This window comes from Carettochelys insculpta, chromosome 8 (assembly GCF_033958435.1).
Source record: "Carettochelys insculpta isolate YL-2023 chromosome 8, ASM3395843v1, whole genome shotgun sequence".
Lineage (NCBI taxonomy): Eukaryota > Metazoa > Chordata > Testudines > Carettochelyidae > Carettochelys > Carettochelys insculpta.
In genome coordinates this window covers 5,768,765-5,788,505 of record NC_134144.1, presented here as the reverse complement: position 1 = coordinate 5,788,505, position 19,741 = coordinate 5,768,765, and the positions used below count along the sequence as shown (strand labels likewise).

The window sequence follows — 19,741 nt, the reverse complement described above, 5'->3', positions numbered from 1 at the left end:
TGGATCATGTAGAGCTGGTGCAAAGTATAGAAACAAACCAAAACAACAGGAAGAGTGAATTTGAAATAACTGTATTAATACTCCCATAATCCATACACAGAGAAAAGCCTGACGTAGCTACCTAAGCTAGCTGGAGTATCACAGTCTTCATTGTCTCTAGGCTCACACCACCTCTGGAGAGCAGAGAAATGTTGTTATCCCCCATTTTATTGACAGTTCAAATGACATGCTCAAGGCCCCACAGGAAGTCTGTGGCAAAGCAGGAAATTGAACTTGGTTTTCCTGGGAGGCCAGCTAGCAGCTGAATCACTGGCTCATCCTTCTTCTCACTCAGGTCCCTGCCTCCGCAGCAGCTGTTCTGCTCTGTCACCCATTGGCTAAGAGTTTAGAGTATCTGAGAGCAAGTGTCAGGAGGCGTCACCACTTTCATAATATAGATATTTTGAACAAGAACAAGAACTGAAAGGCTGGGGCAAGACCAATCTGATACGGAATCTAATGCAATCTTTATCAGCTTGCTAATAACAAGCAAAAAAAAAAACCCCTTTGTTTAGAAACGTGTTTTTTTTTAACCCCACAATATCCCTTTAACAGTTGGCATTTGTCTTAGCACCCTGGCTGCTTGCATCAGAGCTGTCTGATCCGATGTCTGTACTTGCATCGGGGTTGTCAGCACCAGTTTGATCTTTGGCAAAATTGATGAAAACCTGAAAGTTTAAGGGAAAATACAGGTTATATGACAAACCTAAAAAAAAAAAAAAGTCAAGAGATGGACGAAAATACCTTTTTGCTATGGATCTGGGAGGGATGGGTTCTATGTTTGAGATGGGATTTCCAGAAGCAGTCTTGTTATGATCTGTACCATCTATTTGCCAAAACTAAGAGACGTAGAAACCCAAATGGGACTGAGGTATTTGCATGTCTTGGGCTGCTTTAATGCATATGAATGCACATTTTATACACCTCCCCCCACATGTATTTCCATATGCACACCTACCTATATACTTACATATGTGTATACACACAATCTTACATGCAGCCCTACCTTATATATACACTTTCTTATATTTTAATATACGCCCACACACACACCTACTACACACATCTATGCACACACACTTCACTATTGGAGAAGCGTGTACAACTTTAGGGCAATAGTTTCGCTCCCACTTCCATTCACATTTCACTTCTTCGGTGGCACAAAGGGACTGGACAGGTGCCTTATCAGAGCGATTGAGGAGTCCCCTGTTGCAGGAGAATCCTCAGGTGGCATAAAACTAGATTGCTCCACTGTACCCACTCTAGTCCCCGTCGTGTGCGGTCACCTTCAGAGTACGGCTGCGGAGCTTAGAGCTCCAGCTACCCCCTGCCAATGGATGGCCCTAGCACACATAACTTAAGGTGGCCCTCAGACTTGGCTTCTTCCTACAATATTTGTATATTGGTGCAAAAAGTTGTCAAGTGGAAGTGGAGGAAACATAACTTTGACACCCTGTTACAAAATAATACTAAATAAAATGGGAAGTAAAGTAGAATTTAGAAGTCCCAACTGCAGTTGCGGCCTTGTTATATAAAGAGATGGAGGCCGAGCTTCGGCCAGCATAAATTGACATAGCTTCACTGAAGGCCCTGGAGCTGCAGCAACCAACATCTGATAAAGATCTCATTCATGCTAAGCGAAGGGAAGACCAGGAGAGCTGGCAGTTGAAATAGACAAGCAAAAACTGGGAGAAAGGAATATTGTCATCCTGGTTTTAGAGCTAGGGAAATGAGGCACAGAGAGTGAATAACTTCTGAGAGGTCCCACAGCAAGTCAATGGCAGAGCCAGGAACTACAGCCACAAATTCTGAGCATCAATCTGGGCCCTTAACTACAAGGACAACCTTCACCTCTGAAACACGTGGGTTGAAATGCTGCCTTGATTCCCACCCACACAGGCCCACTGAAATGAACAGTCCTGATTCAGCATGACCATGGGCTTTTGTGTCATACGGCTTTGCTTGTGCATTTCCCCAGCACCATCTGATGCACCTGGAGACAGGGGTGTGTACCCAAGGAGAGTGGATTGAAACACCTTGCAACACATAGGCCAGCATGCCCAGAGAGCCGTTCACATCTGAAACACATGCTGAATTGCTTACCTCCTCTAGCGTGGTCTGACTCACTGAGAAGTGCCGGATTTTGAAGGCTATTTTGTTGGTTTCCAGAAGACCAAATATGTTTGTTACTCCTCCTGCAGAGACTGGTACATGGTATTCCACCGTGTTAAGATGCCGGTCCTGTAGAAATAAGAGCGGGGTGTCAAAGTCAAGGGGCTGCCACCTGCAAAAGGTTAAAAGGTCCAGGTGGGTTGTATGGTTGCTTGGGTGCAATATAAAAAGAAGGGGAAATGGACTCAGAAAGAACTAAGCGTGAGGATGTGTCTTTTCCCATTCTGATTGACTCAAGTGAGAAAAGCCTCCTGTGCATTGGCTGCCTCCTGTGTCTCTAGCGAGCTGCTTTATGTTTGTGCCACTCGTTGTTAGCAAATAAACAAGCTCTGAGGAACAGGCCGTAGACCTGGGGCTGCATTTCCCTTCCCTGGCTGGTAAAGCTGACATGCTGCCGAGTCCCTTCTGTAATGTCAGCTAGCCTTAGTGAAGCAGGGAAAAGCTAGAGAAGGAATTCCTTGCCCGGGGATGATTGTGGTGCCCAAAATATTGCACCATCATATTTTCTGGACTCTATGCGAGGACCCAACTAAAACTTCCTTAATCGTAGGCTTTTGGGGAAGATGAAAGTGCATGACAGACTAGGATCTTCCAGGAACATGACGTGTTTCCAATATGTAGTATGGACAGATGACTTTGAAAGCTGGGGTTAAGCTGGTAGATAGGCTGGTCCCCATTCTGTGCCATGTTACTCTACTTTGATGCCGACATAATTCTCCTCCCAGAGGTGCTCAAGAATCCCCGCTCCCACTGCAAGCAAGCGGAGCTAGACAACGATAGCTGTCCATGGAATGGACATCAGTGGATTCACTCAAGCGGTTGCTGGATCAAACTCTGATCTTGCATGCTCACTGTGACTGGTCGGCTGTATTTTCAAAGCTGCCTAGAAAATCAGCACGCTCTACGTCTACTAAAATTAGTTGGACCTTGGTACCCAAATCCCTTGAGCAGTTTTGTAAATGTGAACCTTGCTTCTGCTGTGAAAGAGGAGCTGGGTGTGCTATTCCCTGCCGCTTTGAGAGCATAACCCGCTGAGCCGTGGCCAGAAGAAGTTTTTGAGACATTTGCTGTGACTATAACCGGTTTGAGATGGGATCTCATTGTCAGTTCCCCCCAGCAGCTATCCTGTTTACCTTCAGGCATGTATTTGGAAAGTGTGACTGCATTAACTCCGTCAGAGCCTCTGTGCTGACTTCACCGCTCATCAAATGCATCTTCACAGTGAATCCCCTTCCAAACCTAGACAGAAATCAGAGTGCAGGCTTGGGCCACATACAAGAGTCAAGTAGCCTTGCTGCAAGCTCTCATGAAACCTATCCAGCCCCAGTGTAACTCCAGGGTGGTCACCAGTGCCACGGATTAATTTCGATCCATGGCCAAGTCAGAGTGGTAATTAATAGACCATGGCATTCATCACTATTATATGGTTTTAAGCTCTGCGTTAAAGTCAACCAAGTCCTTGTGTCCTCTGTGTGGGGGAACACGCCTCAAATGCTGAACAAAAGCTTCCTAGAGATAGAAAATGACGTGAGAGAGATGGTTGCGAACGTCGTCTTCTTTTTTTAATTCACTTGAGGTGCTGATTTGCAGAACTCTCTCAGATCCTGGGCTGGGGGGCAAGAGAGAAGCCAAGCAACCCCAGACCAGCCAAGTGGCTAGAGCAGGGCTCAGCAACCTCTATCGCCTGGTGGCACACTTCAGCACTTGTTATAATCGCACGGCACACCTAACAGCTATAACCCAATTCTCTTCCCCTCCTCCGGAGTCAGGCACCCCCAGTCCCCCGCACTCGAACTCCATGTCAGCAACTCACCAGAGCCACTGCCACCACTTCCGCCACCTCAGAGCCACTGCCACCGTGTGCTGCTCCCACCCAGCAGGTGGCAGACAGCACTCCCAGCATGTGGCTCTGGGGCACACTAAGCGCTGCTTCGTGGCACACCGGTGTGCCACGGCACTCCGGCTGCAGAGCACTGGGCTAGAGCGCTCGCTTTCATGCCGGCCGATGAGGGAGGCAGTGGGCAAAAGAGGCAACGGCCCCACGGTGCAGCATTTCAGAGGCCTGGGCTCCCTGATGCTGTTTCTGCTGCTGTGGCAGTGGTGGTGGCCAGAGCCGTGGGCCCTTAAATCACTGAGGGAGCAGGGTGCCTCAGGGCTGAGGGGGAAGGGCAGCACCACACCAGGCAGAACTGAGACCTGGCTGCCCAGCCCTGCCCTGCTGGGCGCAGAGACACCCCCTGCACCTCCTCTCTGCCCAGGGACCCCCGGGGGCTGTTGGCTCCACTGCTCGCTCGGGATGTGGGTGACCCTGTTTCAAGTGCCAGGTCTGCCTGGCATGAAAGAGGCTTGTGACTTTGATCTCCCTGCCGCCGGTGAGTGCACTGATCGTTGGCTCGTCTGGGGCGGGTCTCTCTCTTGGGGGGAAATGAGGAGGAGCTTTGCTTTCGTCCTGCTGCAGAATGCAACCCAAAGCCAAAAACCCCGACATTTGTCCCAAAACAGAGCTCTTGTTTTCCATCCAGCCCTCTGGTACTCATCCCCCATTCTCTGAAACAAAGGCTTTCAGAGACATCCATGGTGTGTTCAGTAACCACTAAGGCCCTGACTGGGCACAGTTAGATCCTCAGCTGAGGTACCTCAGTTACCTTCTGGGGAGCTGATTGACATTAGCTAGGCGTCTGGCTCTAAATGCAAGACAGGGAAAACACAGTTAATGCATTTGACTGACCTGCTCTTAATATGTTGCAAAGAGCCAAGACACTGGAAACTTCCATTCACCATAATAGCCAGCCTGGTGCAGAGAGCTTCACATTCTTCCATGCTGGAAAGCAAAGAGAGACATTCTATATGGTCACAGGAGGGCAATAAAAGAAACTTGACTGGACAGAGCATGAATAGGTTCCCATGAGCTACTCACCCCATGAGCTATTCAGGAAACTGACCCATTAACTCATCATCTTACTCACCTCAAATCCTCTAACTGGCTCCTATTCCACTAAAACAGAAAGGGTCCCAATCTTTGAAGATATTTAAGGAGTTAAGTGCCTCAATACCTTTGAAGATCTGGGCCAAAGATCCATTCACAGAGCAATCATACATGTCCAGGAAGTTTTTGGCACTTCCTGGAAGATCTTCCTGCATTTTCTTATTACATATTATTACAGGTGGATCATAGAATGCTAGGGCTGGAAGAGACCTCAGGAGGTCATCAAGTCCAGACCCCTGATCAAAGCAGGACCAACCCAAACTAAATCATCCCACCCAGGGCTTTGCCAAGCTGGGACATAAAAACCTCTAGGGATGGAGATTCCACCACCTCTCTAGGGCTATGTCTACGCTTTCCCCCTTCTTTGAGGAGTAAAGGCACTTTGATGTGCCCACGGCTACACGGCATGCCAGCACTTTGAAGTTTGACACGTCGAAGTTGCCATGAGGGAGCATTTGCCTAATGAAGTGCTGTATATGCATTGCAGCACTTCATTAGTAATCGCCCATCACCCTGATTACCATGCTCCCCTTGAAGAAGGGGGCAAGTGTAGACGTAGCCTAGGTAACCCATTCCAGTGCTTCACCCTTCCAATGAAATAGTTTTTTCCTAATATCCAACATAGACTTCCCCACAACTGTAACTTGAGACCGTTGGTCGTTGTTCTGCCCTCCATCACTACTGAGAACATCTTCTTTAGAGTCCCCCTTCAGATAATTGAAGGTTGCTATCAAATCCCCTCTAACCCTTTTCTTCTGTAGCTTAAATAAACCTAAATCCCTCAGCCTCTCCTCATACGTCATGTGCTCTGGCCCCCTAATCATTTGGTTGCCCTCCGCTAGATTCTCTCCAGTGCATCCACATCCTTTTAGTAACAAGGGCCCCAGAACTGGACACAGTATTCCAGATGTGGCCTTGCCAGCCTCAAATAATGTAACCAAAGATGGGCTCATGCAGCATAAGCCAGCTCCAGGTTTGCTGCTGCTGTGATTCAGGGTTAGGATTCAGTCCATTATACAGACTTGGAAAACTTGGATCTGAAAGCATTTAAATATCAGTGCCTGAAAGTTCTGTGTTGTTCCTATGTGCACTTTTAGTTTGGGTTTATTAAAGCACAAAGGCAGTCAGTAAAACTTACCTGTGGGAAGTGAGTATCACTGAACACTGCTTCTGTACTTCCTCAGTGATGATTTTCCAAAGGTGTCGTTTAGCGTTAGGATCCATTCCAGAGCTTGGTTCATCCTGCCAGAAAAAAAGAAAAAGAAACAAACATGTGGTAAGTTTAAAACAGTAAAGAAAATGTAAATCCTGTTCCTTTCCATATATGCTCTCTGTTTAGAATCATTATGGACGCTTCAAATACTAACACAACTACTCAGCTCTTATATGGAGCTTTTTCGTCTGTATTATTGGTATTATTTATTTGTATGATGATAGAGCCTAAGATGGGACCCCCTTGTGCTTGGTGTTGCAACTAAGAGAAAGTCTCTTCCCGAAGAGCTTACAAGTGAAATAGACAACTCAAAAGGCATAGGGTAGGGAAGTGACATGATCAAGACCACACAGCAAGTCAGTGGCAGAGCCCACATCTCCTTATTTGTAGCTCACTGCCATCTCCACTGCTAAGGATTGTATCTGAACATTAAAATTATACAAACGCTCAAGGTATGTAGAGGATCTGGAAGCCCACTTGCCATTAATTCAAAACCAGTTCGTTTGAAAACTTCAGCCTTACATTTCCAAGAGCAAAACCGACTCTGAGGTTCCTCTGGGTAGATTTCTATTTCACACTTCCCTAAATGACAACTTATTAATAAATTGCAGCTCTGACCCACACATGAGGTAATGCCAGACTGGCGCTTTGTCTCCAGACCTACCTGTCTTCTGAGCAGTTTCCACTTCGTTTATGGACAAAACAAGTTTTCTATCTTCAGGATTCCACAGACAATAAGCTACAGATGAGCTACAGTAGGCTGTGCCCCACCTCGATTTCATCATCAACAAAATTACCAGCCAGCTTCCTATTGTAGTATTGTTATTGTTGGTGACAATGTATTATACAAAGCAGAAAGAAAACAGCTTGTTATTCAGAAAGCAGCTCGTGCTTAGACAATCTCCCCTTCTCCATTTCTATTGAGAATTGATACTAAAATAGCTCTAGTAGAAGGAATTATCTGAATCCGTGGGGGGCAGAGGTCTTCATGGGGTGTACATCAGAGCTGTGCCCATCTGGCCCAATCTTTGGCAAACTGATGGCTGAGTACTGCAGAATTTAAAACACAGTGGTGGCAGGGTGGTCTGGTCCTTTGTGGGGTTAGTTTCAGTACTTTAAAAGATATATGCTGTATGGAGCGACACTGCCTCAGGTGAATCCTAACTATCTCTTGGGAGGATAGGTGCATGAACACTAGAGTCCTGGAACATGACCAGCGCTGAAGCCATTATCATTCACCAACAACCTCGTTGGACTGGTCACGCGGTTCGGATGTCTGATCAGCGCCTCCCAAGTCAGACTCTGGTTCTGGAGTTGGAGGAAGGACAGACGAGTGCTGGGGACCAGCAGAAGCGACATAAGGACGTGCTGAAGGTGCACATGAAAAAGTGCAGCATCAGTGTGGACCTTTGGGAGAACCTGGCCCAGGACCGTCCCCAGCGGAGAGCAGTAATTTGTGAGGGGGAGGTGCAATGTGAGAGGTCCCACCACAGCGCAGAAGAGGAGAGGTGGAGAAGAAGAAAAGAGCATCAAAAACTGCCCCACGCCCCTCCAACAGCTACCAGCACCGACCCCTTCTGTGACAAGACCTGCGGCTCCAGAATCAGGCTGATCAGCCATCAACGGACTCACAGATAGGAGGGTAACAATAAGACGTTCTACTCGTTATTGAATGACCACCAGGAGTTGTACGTGGGATCACAGGCGCCAGCTTCCAACGTTTCCTGGAGGTGCTCAACCTCCCACTCTAGCACTTCCCTAATATCCCACCCCATTCCACCTCTTTCTGCTTAACCCCACACCCTCCCCCAAAAGCGCCCCAACCCCACTCCTTGCCCTGCCTCACAGTGTCTCCTGTACACCTTGGAACAGGTGACCCATAGCACACCCTCCTCATCCTTCCTCCACCCATGGACCTCCCACCTCTAGGCCGCCCGTGCCCTGCTTTCTCCCTCCCCTTCCCGCAGAAGTGCCATGCCACTTCCTATGAGTATGCGGCAGTCCTCCACCCTGGAGCTCTCGAGCTGCACTGCTCTGCGGGAGACACAGGACTGCCCTGCACTCAGTGGAAGCAGCACGGTGCTGATGGGGAGAGCCGGGGAGGAGGGGTGACACTGGGGGTGGGGGTGAATGGAACCCCCTGTGTATCCCCCCACTGACTCTTACATCAAAGTGAGACCCACTGCTTGAGGCAGCTCTTTGACGACAGCAAATGGCAGTTGGCACGAAGAGGACCTTTCAGTAAGGATGTTACTTCAGAGCATCTGAGAATATTCAGCTACATTTAGGTGGAACATTTTAATATTGTCTATATGCGAACAATATTGCATCTTAAAGAGACAGTACTGTTGGGGTTCTACTTTTCATCCCCAGGCAGTCTGGGGCCACTGGTACAAGCTGTTTGCTCCTTTTGTCCCCTGTACCACAGAGGGCACGATCTTCCTGATATGGAAGTTGTAGAGAGACAATAAGTATGAAATAGCGTGACGGCCTTTTCTGTTCTTTAGGAGCAATAGGCAGACACACAGTACAGCATCTGTAAAGAAACGCGTGCAGAGCCTCTGGCTTCCTCTGGAACACTTCATACAGTTCTGGAGTCACATTTTAAAGGACTGTTGGAAGATTGGAGAGAGTGCAGAGAAGGACCAGAAAATAATGTGAAGGCAGGAAAAAAAAGAATACCTTGGAATGAGAGACTTACAGCTCCATCTGTTCAGCTTAACAAAAAGATTGCGCGATGACATGATTACAGTGTGTAAGTATTCTTCTGAGGAGAACATAGTGGGAAGTAAAGCACTTTAGTTAATCTAGCTGAGAAAGGCATAACAAGAACTAATGGCAGGAAGGCAAGAACCAGACACATTCAAATCAGGAATAAGAACACAATATTTTCAGTGATCCGGATTGGAACAAACTACAAACAGAATTGGTGGCTTTTTCATCTCTTGGTGTTGTCAGACAAAGTTTTTTGTCAACACCATGCTCGAGGAATGCTTTAGTCAACCACTACTTATTGGGCTCAGTAGGGGATTGAAATCCCATGCCTTATGTTACACACATTGACTTGTGGCCTCTTATCTGATCTTACATTATGAGGCAAGATAGATATAGATCAGGTGGGTGGGGATAGATAGATAAAGTGGGTGGGGATAGCTAGCTAGCTATATATAAGGTGGGTGAGGACAGATAGATAGATAGATAGAAGGTGGGTGAGGGTAGATGGATAGATAGATAGATAGGTAGATAGATAAGGTGGTTGGGGATAGAGCCGTGAAGATTAAGGAAGGTTGACAGGAGGAGTGCTTCTGTCCACCTTCTGCTTTGAAGACAGCCACAAAAGCTGACGGCTGAAAAGTTGATGTAAGTACACATAAGTAGGCATACCTAAAATTGTGTATCAGCTGTCGACCGTCCGGGTGAGTATGGATGCAGCCTAAGTGATTTACGGTTATAAGGGTTAGCAACAAATGCTTTAGAATACACAACTGCACAGCATAGAACAAATTAACTGAATGCTATGTCGTTAATCTCATTCAGATGTTAGAAACACTGGGAAAGGTATCAGAGGGGTAACCGTCTTAGTCTGTATCTGCAAAAGCAACAAGAAGTCCTGTGGCACTTTAAAGACTAACAGAGTTTTTGGACCTATTTTGCCAGATACATACAGCTGAGGAAGCAGGTCGTTGCCCACAAAGGCTTATGCTCCAAAAAGTCTGTTAGTCTATAGGGTGCCACTGGAAAATGTATTGATACAAAAACCTATGTCACAATCAGAACACCAGTTATGGTTTCCTGGGCAGCTATACATGGCCTGAAAGCCAGGAAGCAGTCTAACTATGGTAGTGGGGTAGGTATGGGTGTTCAGGGGAAGGAGGTCTGAGATAGAAAATAAAGTGTAAATCCAACCTTTGGGGGGATCATCAGAATGACAGAGGAAGTCAAAACCATCATCACCACTTAGGGTGACTTCTACTGACTTTTCTTTCCCTCTTCACTTCTAACGGCCTCCAGAAGTTTGTAAGTATGCACAGTATAGGAAAGCACTTTATTGTACTTATCTTATGCACACGGATTTTTCTATTATTTCAGTTTCATTTGTCTGTGCTAACAAAAGTCCAACGTTTCTGTGGGTGCTTCATCAATCTTTGGCTCAGTAAAATTTCTTATGTAGCTGCTGAGTAAAAGGACCTCTTAATGACTGAATAATTGATACCCTAAGCCTATCCAAGGCTGCAGACGGCAGATCAGAATAGATGATACCGTGGCCTCTTCTGGCCTTAAAAGCTATGAAGCTTTTCACGATGAAATTCCTGATTTCTTACCAGCAACAGAATTGATGGATTCCCGATGAGGGCCAGAGCAGTTGACAACTTTCTGTTGGTGCCATAGCTGCACATAGAGGTGACTCTGTCTTTGTATGGCATCAGATTAAGTCTATGAAGAAGCTGATGTACAATCTGTTGGTACAATTAATAACAAAAAGCGTGATTTACACTAAGAAGTAGATCATCCAGAGAACAGCCGGAACAAGTATGGATTTGCCAATGATTCAGGACCCAGTCCTCAATGGCTGCAAATCAGTGTAGCTGAAACGTCTTCAGCAGAGTTACTCCAATTTACATCAGGTGGGGCTCTAGCCCTCAGTCTCTGGCAGTTCAAGATACTAAAATTAAATATCCTTTGAAATAGCATATTGCTGCCAGGGACATGATACACCTACGAAGTCTTTGAAGTGTGGAAGCCCTCTTGAAATACCTGCTAAAATACACTGGACTTTTGTGATTTCATAAAGATCCCTGGGGACAGATTCATCAAGGACACACCCTTTACTAACGCCTTTGACAAATCTCAGCTTCACCCGTTCATTTAGCAAACATTTACTACCAAAGTCAATGAGAGTATCTGCAGAGATGCTTAAGGGGACAATTTTAACTGGACTGCTCAAGGCCCTAGTATCTTGCACAAGATCCAGTGTTTGCAATATTCTAGTGGTTGTAAGTCAGTTCCATGCCATGACTCCGAGTTTCAAAACAGTCGTGTTCTGTGACCATGTCCATGTCCATCTAGCCAGGAAGCAAGAGAGTCCCAGGTTGGCAATTCATTATTGCCACCTTTCTCATTGTTTACTATGACACAAAATGGCCTTGATCAAGACAATGAAGCTCCACAGAAAGACTCTCCCTGACTTGGTGGGGCCCCAAGGGAACTCTTGTCATATCGGTCGACTTACTCCTTTAATCTGGTTCTCTGGGGTGCCGTGCAGCCGGGCGTAGAAGTACATGTGCTCTTCCACGGTCAACAAGTCATCCAAGGCATCTTCTTGTGGGCAGTAGCCAAAGAGTGACGAGTGGGAGTCACTGATGTCACTCAGGTATCTGCATCAGGGGAAGTGAAAGGTCATTTTATAACCATGTCAGAAGTCTCTGCTAGTCTCTTTTAAACAGGAGAGAAAGGGAAAATGTATCCCTGGCTGGGGGAGGAATGCCCTTAGTTCATGACACATATGCCTGTGCAGATTGATGTTCTCAGCCCCTGGAGGGAAGGAAGTTGTGTCTTAGGACCCAGTTACTCACAATGAGTAGTACCTCACTCTGTACATCCAGTTGTTTTGATGGGCCAGTTTCCAGAGGCCTTACTCATGAGCCATCATCAGACACACTGACTTCAAGGGGACCAGTTGTGAAGTATGAAATTATTCAGTCGGGGTAAGGCTGATAGAATCTGGTTCTTAATAACTCAGGGCAGGGTTACATTACCTCTGAAGTCAATCTAACTTGTGTCATTCTGGGGTGTGAATAAGACACTCCACCAAGCAAAGGATGCTACAGCAACCTTAGCACCCTCTACACCGGTGGTAGGTCGGCAGAAGATGCTTTCCTGGTCATAGAGCTGCCATCTCCCACGGAGGTGGATTGATTAGGGCATCTCAACCAGAGAGTGTTCTGCTGCAGACACACCACCTCCTCACTGGACATGCTTCCCAATGTCACGCTTCTAACACAACCTTGCCCTGGTGGCCAGGTTCTGATCACACAAGAGACGTAAACCAGGAGAAATTCCATTGACCCCAAAGGAATTGCACCCAGCACAAAAACTCGAAAGTGAAATGAAACTCAATACCCCAGGATGTAAATACAATATTTTAAATGCCTGAATTGTTGGTTCTAGTTACATGTACTCGCTCTCTTTTTAAGTCTAACTCTTCTTAGGTTGATTAGTAACAGAGAAAGCCGTGCTCGTCTATATCCTATCAAAACAAAAAAGCAGTAAAGTAGCACTTTAAAGACTAACAAAATAATTTATTAGGTGAGCTTTCATGGGACAGACCCACTTCTTCAGACCATAGCCAGACCAGAACAGACTCATTGCTTTATTGATTCATTTGCGACAATTGTTTTCTAGACTGACTCATTGATACATCACTTCCAGAGATCTAATCCTCCATACCCCGTTTCATCCCGGACTCGCAGTCTTCCACTGGTAGCCCCGATGTCTCCTGTTAGCATTTTAAAGATAGTTGTCTTTCCAGCACCGTTCACACCAAGGAGCCCGAAGCACTGGTGTATGGGACAGAACAGAGACATTCAGCAGGCTGCAGTCAAGGTTAAAGTATTGCTATGCAATGAGTGCTCAATGGAACTTGTCGCCTGGCCCAGGAGCAACACGAATTATGAAAAAGACACAGGCAAAGTGCATATAAATATTCTAATGGAGGCGGTTTATTGGGTAGTGCATTGCTATATGTATTAGGCTCCTCTGGTTAATGTAGTAGGAAAGAATGGATGGGTCTTTAATGCTATCCTTTTATTTCAAAGTGCATTTTCATACCCTGATCATCTTACTTGTGTAAGCCCAAGCGGCTGCAGCTTCACTGCTGTGGGTACTTGCGCTGGCTAGATTAAAGCTAGCTGGATAGGTCTGTATGTACTTCAGTCAGACCCGCTATGGCAGTTAGACAGACGGACAGTAAGACAGCTAGGGGGCAGCACTTAGTACCACTCTCAGGCCCTGATCCTGAAGACAGAGATGGATGGGAGAGGAAGGGAAGGTACAGAGGGAGAAAGAGCCAAATAGCAGGCCCACCAAAGGGGGCGGGAAGGGAGCAGTTGCGCTGGGGCCTGGCATTTCAAAGCGGCCTGGAGCTCTGGCTGCTACTTTGGCAGTAGTGGTGGCTGGAGCTCCAGGTCCCTTTGAAATGCCACAGCAGCACTGGCCGCCACTCCGTGTGGCCGTGAGGGAGGAGAGTGCCTAGGCCCCACCTCTTCTGCCCTTGGCCCCGCCCCTTCTAGGGGCACAAAGCCCGGTCCTCCTCCCACCTTGCTCCAGGGCCCATGGTGGCTGTTGGCCCTGCTGGCCATTAAAAGTCTAATTCCCAATGGCTTTCCATGGTATTTAGGGAGTATCTGCCATTTATGCCTTTGAACATCTGCCCCCACAGAGATCAGAGGCTAGATTGTCACACACCATCAGCTTCCATTTCCTCAGCCTACTGAGCCCTTCTGAAAATCTAGCCTTGCCCAAAGTCACCCGACAGGCCAGCGGCAGAGATAGGAACAGAACCCAGATCTCCTAATCTCTGTACTATCCATTGGAAAACGCTGCCTCACCGCCTGGCCATCCAAGTTCCCAAGCCCACTGCATGCTGAGTCGCATCAGGACTACATTTCTAACGGTCACAGTGAATTCACGACAGATGGACAATGCTGAGTGTATATTCAGTCTCCATTCCTCGCTGGGGGCACAACACCCTGCTGTACCCTAACCGAACTGGTTCTAACGTCGCTGTCAGAGAAGTACAAAACTCCAGACAAACTTACTCTCACCTACCGGTTTGTGTAACAATTCCAGATACAGAACTGCCATTATTGGTTGTACACGCATAGTGCCTAGAGGCACCAATCAACGATCAGGACACCTTTGTACTAGACACTGTATAAACACACAGTAAAAAGACAGACCCTGCCAGAGTCCCCCATAAGTGGAATGCTTGGGCTGTCACCCAGGAGAGATTCAGGGGCTGGCCAGCCAATTAGCAGAGCGCCCACAGCTGGCAGCGTGTGTTTCTATTGGCGGTGCACATCCAAACATGCCTTGGTGCACGTAACAAAATTTATTCTGCCCATGGGTGGAAAAAATTAACGGGAACCCTGGCCCCTGTAGATTTTCACAGTTTTCCTCCCTGTTGTCTATTTAAACTTTTTGAGGCAAGGACTGTCTCTTGCTATCTGTCCATGCTACAGCGATTATAATGGGGTTTTGCTTTTAGCTAGGGGTCTCTGAGCTTTATTAGAATACTAATAACAATACTCGGTAGATGGAGGTGACAAGTACCCAAGGAAGGAAAGGAAGGATGAGGTCACAAGAAAAGCAAGTTACTGTACAAGTAGTAGCAATACTCTCACTGACCACTTGCCTAGTAGTCAGCTGGTCTTGCAGAGTCTTAAGCACAGATTGGGAGGAGAATGAGGGATGAGCCTGGAGCGCATTTTCAGTTCCCTTTACCAGTATTCTCAACCGGGGGTACCTGTGGAGGTACATCGAGCTTTTCCAGGGGGTGCAGCAACTCAGCTAGGTATTTGCCTCATTTTACAACAAGCTACGTAAAAAACACTGGTGAAGTCAGTACAGTCTAAAAGTTCATTCAGACAATGACTTGTTTCTTCTGCTTCATAGGCTGGATGCTGAAACATAAGTATGATATTTCTATTCCAATTCATTTGTTCGATAATGAGATGGTGGGGAAGTCAGCAAGTTTTCAGTAGTAGTCCTCTGGGATATTTTTGCTTAGTTTTGTAAGCAACTAGCCTTTAAGTGAGGTGTAACTTGGTGGGATGCAGAACAAATCTGACTCCTGGAAAGGGTACTGGAGTCTGGAAAGGTTGAATGGCACTTGTTTTATAGCCTCAGATTACCTTAGGACCATGTTTCTCAAATGTTGGTATGTGTCCTGCTTGCTTACCTCTCCGGCTGGGATCCCAACGCTGACGTTTTTGACTGCCATGATCCTTCTGAGAGGAAGATGGTAGATTTTGGTGAGGCTTTGGAGTTGCACCACGTCATTGTCGGCTTGGCCACATTCAACCCGCTGCCTCTCAGCCCGAACGTCTTCGTCTTCATCAGCTTCCTGCTGCAGAAGTGGTAGCCTGCCATGCACTTTGTTGAACAGGAATCTGAAGGAGCAGAAGCAGGAGGTTTTACATTCTGGCCCTGGCTGCACAGAGGACTTAGTGTCTTTTCAGTAACATTGAAATGAGATCCTATTAGATGCACGAGTTATATCAATTTAAATTTCTCTGCTGTTAGAATTCTGTGTATGAAGCTGATGAATAAATGTTCTTTCTTGGTGAAGCTATTTCTTGTCTTTGCCAAAAGCATTGCTTTTGATAGAGGACCTACAATAGGTCAGCAATCCCCAGCACAGGTGCCAAAAGTGGCATGTGAGCCGATTTTCATCAGCACACAAGGTGGGAGCTCAGCTATGCCGCTCTTCCCCCATGCAGCTGGGAGCTTGCTCAAAGCCAGGCCACCTGTGGATTAACAAAAGACCAACCTGTGCTACCAACCACCACTGAAATGGCAAAGCGCTGCGTCTTCATTTATTAATGAATGTAAGTAGGACGATGAGTGACTTTAAAAAGTTATCACTGGCACTTGGTCAAATGGTGAAAAGGTCAAATGTTGGCACTGCTCTTGGAAAGGTTGCTGACCTCTGACATACATGATGGCAGCTTTCTGTTCTGCTGACTGCTTTTACCGTTAGAATTTGGGGAGCAGCTCGTACACAAAGTGAACTGAAATCAGCTCAGGCTCGGCACGTCACTGAATGCACTGAAGGGGCTCTGGATCTGCTGACCCTGAGCTCTCCTTCTGACTGAGCTGTCAACATCCCGTGGCACCAGAGACCTGACATGGCAGCCATTTGAGCCTCTTTTCCAGCACCAAATGGATACAGTCAGCCAGGCCTGTGCAGGTGTTACGAGAATGAATACCTCTCCCCTCTCAGGGGTTGGAATTGTCGAGCACAGGCACCAGATGGGCAGCTAAGCCCTTATATCCCCTACCCACAGAGAGGGAGCTGCAACAAAAAAATGAAGGCCCACACATTTCCATTAGCCATGACTCAAATCACATATGTAGGAAATACCACCAGAGAGAGCTTAATGCTGTGTTTGCAAAGTGCTGCACAAGTTTATGGAGCTACGCAAAATTATGATAATGGATAATGATGATAATGTCAGACCCCACAATAAAGCACCACAATTTGATTCAATCTGCTTTCAGGGTAGGAATATCCATGTTACTTACTCTAATACACAAGACCAGGCTTTCTGAATCACCCCGTCATGCACTAAGAGCCGAACTGCAAAGAACAGAGTGCCCTGAATAAACATGGCAAGCAGCTTGGAGCTTATTCTGTCCATCTCAAAGGTTTTGTTGGGGTAATCCACTCCATACGCTTTCAAGAAGCCCATCAGCGCCTGATGCTGGGACAATTCAATCAAGCCATTCCCAAGGCAGAATTGTGGAAAGATCAGGAAAACACGCCTCAAGATTTCAGCGAGATTGTGCAAGCCCTGAAAAGAGAAGCACCAATGATCACTGTGAATGGGCTTGGGCTGACACCTGTTTGGGCTTATTGGTGTAGCTCATACTCCAGATAAATCAACAGTGAAATGCACTGAAACAGTGTTACACAATTTGTAAGGGTTTCGTGGTGGGAAAGTCACTGGGAGTTGGTGCCTACCTCCCTGAGGTGCTTTGGAAATGGCTAGCCAGTGCCTACTGCTCATACTGATCCTGGGTTCCTCTTCCAACTATTTCGCTCAGAAGCCAGAAAAGTGCCCTGAGGCTGCCAGCAGGAATTCTCCTGGGGCTGGGACCCAAGATGAGGTAAAACTGAGTAAGCAGCTTGCAGGTGGGAGTTCTTCATGAACCTGGGGAGCCATTCAGCTGTGCTAACCCTTGTGGTCAATGTGCTCCCCGCTCACAGAGCCACAGAGCCGTGGATTCACACCATCACATACCAAATGGCAGAGCATCCCCAGGAAGCCCAAAGGGACACAGATAATACCCAAATCCTTCTCACTTTCTGTAGTACCATCAGAACAGTCCCACTTGGTCAAGCAGCACCATGGCCACTGACAAGGAGACATGTATGGCTCATGTTGTTCTTGGAGTGGTTTTCCAGCGAATGCATTGACAAAAAGCCAGTCACCAGCACAGCAGTGAAGATTACTGTACACTATTTTTACCAAACAACACTAGCAACGAAGGGTGCTCAACAGGCCTGACATCGTACATGGCATGCGTGATACACAATACATCAGCATGGAGGGAGAATGGCTCCATACTGATGTGGCTACACAACTAGAAAAAGCACCAGCCAATGGTTTGGTAAACAGATGCTGCCTCACAATGGGGCAAAGGCTGATTCTAATCTTTTAAACCAAGAAATTGTCCTTGTAATAAATGCACAGAACCAAAGCTTGTATTTCGGCAAGGACAGATTCTTGAAGGCACACGAGAAGCAGATCTATTAAAGGGCGGCGTTCGACTTTAGGGAAATAGCAGTAAGGTTGAGTCACTCTTCCCATTGCATGGACAGGAACCCAGTGCATGCAACACTTGGTTTACATTTAAAGGACAGAAAGCTAGTCAGGTTAATGCAGCAACATTTAATCCAGGGGGTAGGGAGATTTAGCAGTCAGCCATAGGCCAGGTCTACGCTAGACATTAAAGTTGATTGTAGATACACAATTCTAGCTACAGAAATTGCATAGCCAGAATTGACTTATCTACAATCAACTTCTCTGGCTGTCCTCACAGAGGGCGGTCAATGGGAGAAACTCTCCCATCAACTTCCCTTACTCCTCGCAATATTGGGAGTACAGGAGTCAACTGCCAATCTCAGATAATTCCTAACCACAGTGGAGGGTGAGGAGCAAATTAAATGGAGAAACAAGTGTCTTACTGTCATGGGGCCCCCATCCAGGCTTTATGAAAATGGCTTATGTGTATGAATGTGCAATAACTTGAATACACTTTAGGCAAAATGCATCACGTGACACATTTTAAAGTTACAATCTGCTGAATTTCTACATTCTATGTTTGTGCATGCATCACTCTTGTATGTGAAGTTAGAAATATGAAATGTGGACCTGTTTAGAATTCCAAAGGCACTAATGAGGACCACTCCTCATACACTGTTGACATAATGGCCCTGTGCTCAGGACAATGATCTGTACATGGGTTTGTTTTTCCTGTAAGCCCAAACTGTGGCTGGCCCTAAAAAGACTTGTGACCAGGCTACCTGATGCTGTAACCCATTTTGGATCTGGCACTTTTCCACTCAAGGTGAGAAAAGTTTGGACTGAACACAAAGAATTCCCACTGTGGGCAAAAGGGATGTAAAGGTGAGAAACCAAACAATAGCAGCCAGATGCCAGGAGACCCCCCTCTTACCATCAAAATTCCTGCTGAAAACATCTAAGACTGAACAGGGGAACGGACTGGACCAAAGCTCAGAAGCTGCCTAGGTTGTGAAACAGATGACTAGAACAATTGTTAGGGTAATAATCTGCATGTAACAAGTTTCTTAGTGGATTAGGATTAGCTGGCCTGTTTTGTTTGTTTTGTCTTAACAACTTACTTTGATCTGTCTGTTTTCAATCATTTAAATCCTACCTTTTACACTTAATAAAAACACTTTTGTGTAAATAATTTTTACCTGTGGGGGGGGGAACAACCACTGTGCATGTCTCTATTTCATTGATAAACAGGGTCTGACCTTGTGAGCTTTCTCGATGTAAAATATTTATACAGAGTAAGATGGATTTATTTGGGGTTTTAGTTGTCTTTGGGGCGGTGTTCCTGGGTGCTATGAACTGCCCTGTAGCTGAGCCTTCCTAGAGCTGAGCTGATTTCAGTGTCTGTGTTGCTCAGCTAGGGAGCTGTTACCCCGACTCTGTGCCTTGGCTGGAGGAGATCAGAGTTTCTGGCCCAGCATGCCAGGGTTGTGGGGCACCCCAGAGGGCCAGCAGGCAGGCTCAATGGCATGGCCAGTACATGGATCACAGTCCCAAGAATACCCCTGTGACACAGTCCTAAGACTAACCCATCACATGGACTTGTCCTATGTTTTGGCCACAGGAACGCACACCAGCTACTAGAGTAATGTCACCTTCTTGAACTGCCTCGAAAAACAATGCAACTCCAGAGGTCCATAAACTCCCATTGATTTCAGTGACCTTTAGGTGCATTAGTAGTATGGGTTAAAATGGGCTACATTAGCATACACTGGGGGTTCATGCCAGCAGGGTCCACCCAGGCGA

At 46.6% G+C, this 19,741-nt stretch overlaps 1 protein-coding gene across 1 annotated transcript in view; it reads right to left on the bottom strand.

Annotated features, from left to right (window-relative positions):
* Window positions 1–587: 587 nt before the first annotated feature.
* The window catches only part of ABCA12 (ATP binding cassette subfamily A member 12), a 125,076-nt gene continuing 105,922 nt past the window's right edge, over window positions 588–19,741 (bottom strand). The window contains exons 45-54 of the mRNA XM_075000868.1: window positions 16,716–16,984; window positions 15,370–15,580; window positions 12,858–12,967; window positions 11,641–11,785; window positions 10,733–10,867; window positions 6,336–6,439; window positions 4,940–5,032; window positions 3,345–3,450; window positions 2,143–2,280; window positions 588–707 (exon numbers count right to left, since the gene is read on the bottom strand). Coding sequence (XP_074856969.1) covers window positions 588–707; window positions 2,143–2,280; window positions 3,345–3,450; window positions 4,940–5,032; window positions 6,336–6,439; window positions 10,733–10,867; window positions 11,641–11,785; window positions 12,858–12,967; window positions 15,370–15,580; window positions 16,716–16,984 — 1,431 coding nt within the window. The remainder of the gene's footprint in view (window positions 708–2,142; window positions 2,281–3,344; window positions 3,451–4,939; window positions 5,033–6,335; window positions 6,440–10,732; window positions 10,868–11,640; window positions 11,786–12,857; window positions 12,968–15,369; window positions 15,581–16,715; window positions 16,985–19,741) is intronic.